The sequence below is a fragment of the Gymnodraco acuticeps genome, unplaced genomic scaffold (genome assembly GCF_902827175.1).
Source record: "Gymnodraco acuticeps unplaced genomic scaffold, fGymAcu1.1, whole genome shotgun sequence".
Classification (NCBI taxonomy): domain Eukaryota; kingdom Metazoa; phylum Chordata; class Actinopteri; order Perciformes; family Bathydraconidae; genus Gymnodraco; species Gymnodraco acuticeps.
Window position 1 is genome coordinate 2,170,842 of NW_022990459.1, and position 6,082 is coordinate 2,176,923.

Sequence of the window (6,082 nt, forward strand, 5' to 3'; positions counted from 1 at the left end):
TGAATAGTGAGTTTTGAATATATTTGGTAATAATGGGTCATTTGAAAAAGTGTTTTGTACGACAATAGAAACACAGGCCACCTGTTGTGTGCTGTGTCTGTGTCTCTCTCCGTGTCAATTCTATATGCCAACTTTTCTTGTTTCTGCCGCTGCGTATGTTGTAACAACGTGGAATTAGCAGAATAGGCTATTGTATTGTTTAACTCACACCTGTTGCTCTCGATGTAATTTAGCTGATAAAAGGAGACTAATAAAAGCCTCACGCGTGGCGTTTCACTGTCAAGGGGTGCGATGTAGCGTGTATGTAATTACATTACAAATACTGACTTGAGCCCCACCACTGTATGGGTTAGCCCTACCATAGATTACCCAACAAAAATAGTCTGGCGCCGCCACTGGTTACATTCAAGAACCACAATAACCAGGTTTAAGAAAGGGTACAATAATCATTTTATTGTGTCTGTATTACAAAGTCACAACATAAAAATTGCCTCACAAAGTAAAACAAAAAAAGGAAAATTTGAAACTGCTTGAAAAAAACCTAAACCACAGGCGTTCATTTGTTTCACATGGTGAAAACACAAACACACATCAACTCAACTACGAGATACAATCACACAACAGGGCCGGGTCCTCTTCATCACTCCCTCATTTCTCCATCTTCCTCCTCCTCTTCTACACCTCGGATGTACAAAACATTATTGCACCTGGGGGGTAAAAACACTGGTTAGAACACAATGCTGGCAGAAAAAGATGCACAGGAAAAAGACAGAAGAACAAAGGTTTGAATGTGTGGAGCCTTTACTTACATCATTGATTTTTTTTAACACGACATGTTAATTATTAACGCATGTTAAAGTAAAAAAAAAAACAGCTTTAAAAAAAAAAAGAAGGCCTTTTTCAGTTAGTGCTGCATTGACCTGTTTTCCATCAAATACATCATCTTACATTAAATATGAATGTTACTGAATAATAAGCATCTAGTGAGTTATTTATGTAATGAAAAGGGAAATATGTTTTAGATTCATACCTGATAAGCACTTCACCCAGGTGACCTGCCAATGCTCCATCCACAAACTCTTCTGTGTTTGCCAGCTGTCAGAAAAACATGTATATAAAAAGTTCACGGGATGCATGTATGTGAACGGTTATGGCCGATACTTAAAATATGATATTGATATAAAAACCCAATAAATCAAGCCGAAGAGAAAAGAGCTGTCTCCACTAATGATATACTAAACTGCAGAATCAGAGATGTAATTAAAATAGAGTGTTTCTCACACAGCTCATAAAGTATATGATGAAGGATCTTCTAAAATATGCTACTTTCCTGAGTCCAGTGTGCACGCAGTACCACACGCAATTATGCAATGTTTTTGTTGCTTCGGGGAATGGCGGGACTTTTTCTCACTTTGTGGTCGGCTGAACAATTCATCTGAATTTGACTGAAATCTCAATATGGTCTAGTGCAAGGGATCAACAGTGCTGCAAAATGTAAAAACAACTTTGGGACTCTGTGCGAGTGATGCTAGCACAAATATGGGTTTAATAAATACCACCTGTAATGGAACAAGGCATATACAATGAATTGTTCTCACCTGCATATTCATGTAGCCATCCACAGACACCAGGTAGCCTTTATACTCCATTCCCCACTTCAGTTTTACCATCACTGGCTTTCCTGTCAGACCGTTCAGGAATGGTTTTGGGTTCAGAGGTAAACTCTATGGAGGAAAAATATGAAATGGTTACTATATGCTCATTTTGGCTGTGTTAGTTTACAAGCTCATAATGTGACACTATATACTTAAATTATCCAGGGTATAACTTATTGTCACACAAATTGGTTTTATCTCTAAATGACAGTTTGTGCCAAATAATTGTAGCTTAGCATATCACCTTCATAACATGAAAACAGTTATATAGTGACTTAATCTGATATGTAATGACATAGAAGTAACTTATACACGAAACAACTTCTAATGTAATGTAACAACTGTTTTCAGGTAGAACCATTGGTATTTGTTCTTAAAACGTGTGCTCATGTATTGAAAGGTACTGAAAAACAGTTTCCGGTGTAGCCTTAACTGTATGCAATTACTGCCAAGCCTTCTAAATAAAATAGCACTATTGTTGCATTACTTTGTTCATAGTGGGTAACATCGCGGTTTTAGGCAAACAGCAAGTCAATGTGTACAGGCAGAAAACCCAAACAGACAAAGGCGAGTTTTTTCGTTAGAAACTTGTATTAAAGCTAGTGTTCAAGTTAAAGAGTTCAACAAAGTGTTTTTATTCATAAATGCAAATGCTAGTTACATTTGTACGATTTCCAATGGAGTTTGGTGCTACTTTCTCTCCACAGAAACAGGGCCAAACCCAAACAAAGGTGCGCAACATTTCACGGTGATATTAACTAATATTGCCGAATAAATAAAACATTGGCCTTATTACTGTTTATGTGATAATATATTACATTGTACACATGCTGCAAGTCAAAACGGGGGATTCATTCATTAACGTGAAGTCATGAATGGGTAGCTAACGTAGCTAATGCTAAGTAGCAAACACGCTACTATCTTTGCAAAAACAATCCAACAAAATATAAAAGGATTGAGAATCAAACATTTGTAAGAAGTACTCACCATTTCTGTTCTACTAAATGCTGTCTGGGAATGAATAAATGTGATGTTTGTTCGTCACAAAACGTTTGTACTTCGCACAGCAGAGCAGCACACGCTTTACCGCCAAACCGGAAGTACAACGTTGTAACATCCGGCGGTATTCTTGATTTGACACACTGCCCCCTGGTGGTGGGATGTGAGCACTGGTGTACTAATGACTGACGGCCCTCTTCTGTATGGTTGTAAGTACTCCATTAAAGGTAATTAGGACGAAGGCAGACAATGCCCTCTGTGACTGTTATAGTAATATGTATTAAGTCATTATTACTAATTTATTTACTATGAGAGACTATGGTTGGTTGAGGCATTTTGTAAGTACTTTTTATAGGACGGCAACTATTGATTATTTATGTTTCCCATTAATCTACTGACTATGAGGATTATTTTATGATACTTATGGTTTCAGAAATATAAGAAAATAGGGAGACATTTCATTACAATAACCCAGAGCCCAAAGCGAAAAGCAAGATGTAATAGTACATTAAAATAATCGAAATATATAATAAGTAGCACATCTTCATATTTGAGAAGCTGGAACCATGATATAGGCATGCTCAGAAGTGAGTTTAAAGTGAACTCAGATTACTTCAGCAGGTGTGTTATTTCAAAATGCATCTGATCATGATAATATGCCTGAAAGGACATTCTTTCAAAATGTGTCATATGATTGATGTGATGTTAAAGTAAAACAAATAATCTTCTGAGGTATATCCAGCGTCACTGTCAATATCACTTTCTACCCTGAGTTGAACTTCAGTATTTGCAACACCTGCTCTATAGAATATTTCACTTTAACATGAACCAATGGTTAAATTATTAGTATTAAACTCAATGCTGTCATGACTGGCAAATCTGGGTGTTGCTGGCCCTCTGTCTGAGCAGTTATTTCTCTCCAGGCACAAACAGTATGGAGATTTCTCTCGTTTTTCTGCATTGAGGCATTCAACTGTTACTAAAGCATCCAACAAGTTCAAACCTGATACTCTGAATACAACTAACATCTGACTTCCAGTGAAGGGCTGGGTTTCTGTCAGAGAATTCCTCTGAAATTGCACTAAAGCTTTTCTTTGGATGTTTTAAATACTTGTGCCCTTACATCATTTAGCCTATCAATTTTCTCTCTCCTTTTGAGTTGGCCTATGTGGAATTTACCAATCCGTCAGTCGGTCACTGTGTCAGTTATGGCATGATAGCAATGTTTGTATAGGTGTATGACCAGGACAACAAAAAGACAATAAATGACCACAAAGAAACACAAGATTTTCAGAAAGCTGATTAAGGTGACCAGAAAGAGAAGATAATTGACCATTAAGATGTGCAAGACAACCAGTAAGAGCAAAAAATGACTGCAAAAAGATGAAAAACTACCACAAATAACCAAAGTTACCACAATTAGATGCAAAGCAACCACTGAGTGCTCAGCCCCCTTCTCTTCACCCTGCTGACCCACGACTGCAAACCCAACTTCAGCTCCACACATCGTGAAGTTTGCTGACGACACTACTGTGGTGGGTCTCATCAGCCACAACGATGAGACTAACTACAGGAAGGAAGTGAACCAGCTGGCCCTGTGGTGCCAAAATAACAATCTCTTCCTCAACGTGGAGAAAACAAAGGAGATTGTTGTTGGCTTCAGGAGAACCCACTACCAACCCCCCATCCCCCTGACCATCAACGGCGCTGTGGTGGAGCAGGTGAGCAGCACCAAATTCCTGGGTGTGACCATCACCGATGACCTCACCTGGAAAAACAGCTCCACCGCACTAGAGAAGAAGGCCCAGCAGCGCCTGTACTTCATCCGGAAGCTCAAGCGAGCCGGAGCACCACCCCCCATCATGCTGTCTTTCTACCGAGGCGCCACTGAGAGCATCCTCAGCAGCTGCTGCATCACGCTGTGGTTTGGAAGCTGCACCGCCTCCAACAACACATCCTCACTCCCAGGTCGGCCTATGTTGACGTTATGTCAAGTCCCCTGTGTCGGCTTTTTCCAACGCCCTCCACCCTCCAACCGCAAGATCCTGCAGCGCATTGTGAACTCAGAGGATCATGGGTGCCTCACTCCCATCACTACAGGACATTTAGGACACCCGCCTCACCCGCAAAGCACTCAGAATTGTGGGTGACTCCACCCAGCCCTCCAACAGCCTCCTGCCTTCAGGGAGAAGGTTCTGCAGCCTCCGCTCGAGCTCCACCAGGCTGAGGAACAGCTTCTCCCACCAGGATGCTGAACTCTCTCCTCTCCCTCCCTCTCTCTCTCCCCTCCCTCCCCCCCCCTGACATCTCTCCCCTGACCTCTCCACCCGGCCTCCCACCTTTCCCTCCTGCCCCAAATGGACCTGGACTTTAACCCACCCCCCCCCCACACACACACAACCTTCCCTCATCCAGCACCATGCAGTCACTATACCCATCTTCGCTGCTACTGCACTGAAACTGTACTTTGAACATCATTTTCTCTTTTGCACTAAAGAATACTTGCATTAATGTCAATTCATGTTCTGTGGATTGTGTTTTTTAAAATATATTATTAACTAGTACTTGAGTTATTACTACTATTACTTAGTTTTATACCCCGTTTATCTAGGCCCTTTTTGTATCTTGATTTATGTAAATGTGTCACACTGTGGGACTGCGAGAAACAGTATTTCAAGATTTCTCTGTATAACACATGTAGAAATGTTGACAATAAAGCTGAGTTTGACTTTGAAGACGGCTGTGTTAATAAGCAATCGGATCATTCCAGTCTGTTACAAGACTTCTCTTTGAAGTCTGCAGAGGAGAGCTAAGAATCAAAGATAAAACTGAGCGGGCCTGTGGAGTGGATGATCTGCAGGAAGTGAAAAGCATGGGACTCACAGACCTCCTCAGCTGTGTGCAAAATCCACTTTTGCTCCAATCTTCAACTACTTGTGTATAAGTCTTTTATAAATGTATAATGAATAGATAAAGTGCAGTCTACAAAATGTCTGGGTGTTGGGTATATACTCATCTTTCCATATACTGTATGTATATAACTCAATCTTTTCATCAGAAAGAAACATTCAAAATCATCGTATCAAATTAATTTATCTTAACCATTGTTTCTCCAGTCAGGCATAACTCATACTGTATTTCTTATAAAATTATCAAATCCTGTCTGTTAAATTAAACTATTATCTTAATTTGATTACACACTGTATATCATATTAAATGAGAAAATACTTTACACATTTTCACGTATTTAATGCAAAAGGGAGTATACAAAAACAGGATTTACCATGTGCTTATTTTATATAGACTATTTATTTTTGGAGTAAGATAAGGTGCTGTATCATGATATCGTTACTGAGATAGGAAATGTTATCATGAAAGAAGATGTTGGTGATATCACCTGGCCAGAATTTGGTTGGCCTATTTGAGCA

General features: G+C 39.7%; 1 protein-coding gene across 1 annotated transcript; it reads right to left on the bottom strand.

The window, feature by feature from the left end:
* Positions 1–426: 426 nt before the first annotated feature.
* snrpf (small nuclear ribonucleoprotein polypeptide F) lies at positions 427–2,859 on the bottom strand. Its single transcript, XM_034226018.1, has 4 exons — positions 2,643–2,859; positions 1,599–1,724; positions 1,031–1,095; positions 427–707 (listed from the first exon to the last, which is right to left on the bottom strand). Exons 1-4 carry the CDS (start codon positions 2,643–2,645, stop codon positions 641–643), a joined length of 261 nt encoding a protein of 86 aa, XP_034081909.1. The 5' UTR covers positions 2,646–2,859; the 3' UTR covers positions 427–640.
* Positions 2,860–6,082: the final 3,223 nt, after the last annotated feature.

Bases quoted from the DNA above. Each gene is read 5' to 3' on its own strand.
- snrpf (XM_034226018.1), bottom strand. The intron at 1,096-1,598 runs GTGAGAACAATT...TTTTTCTGACAG, and splicing joins ATGGCTACATGAATATGCAG to CTGGCAAACACAGAAGAGTT. The intron at 708-1,030 runs GTATGAATCTAA...TTTACCCCCCAG, and splicing joins CTGGGTGAAGTGCTTATCAG to GTGCAATAATGTTTTGTACA.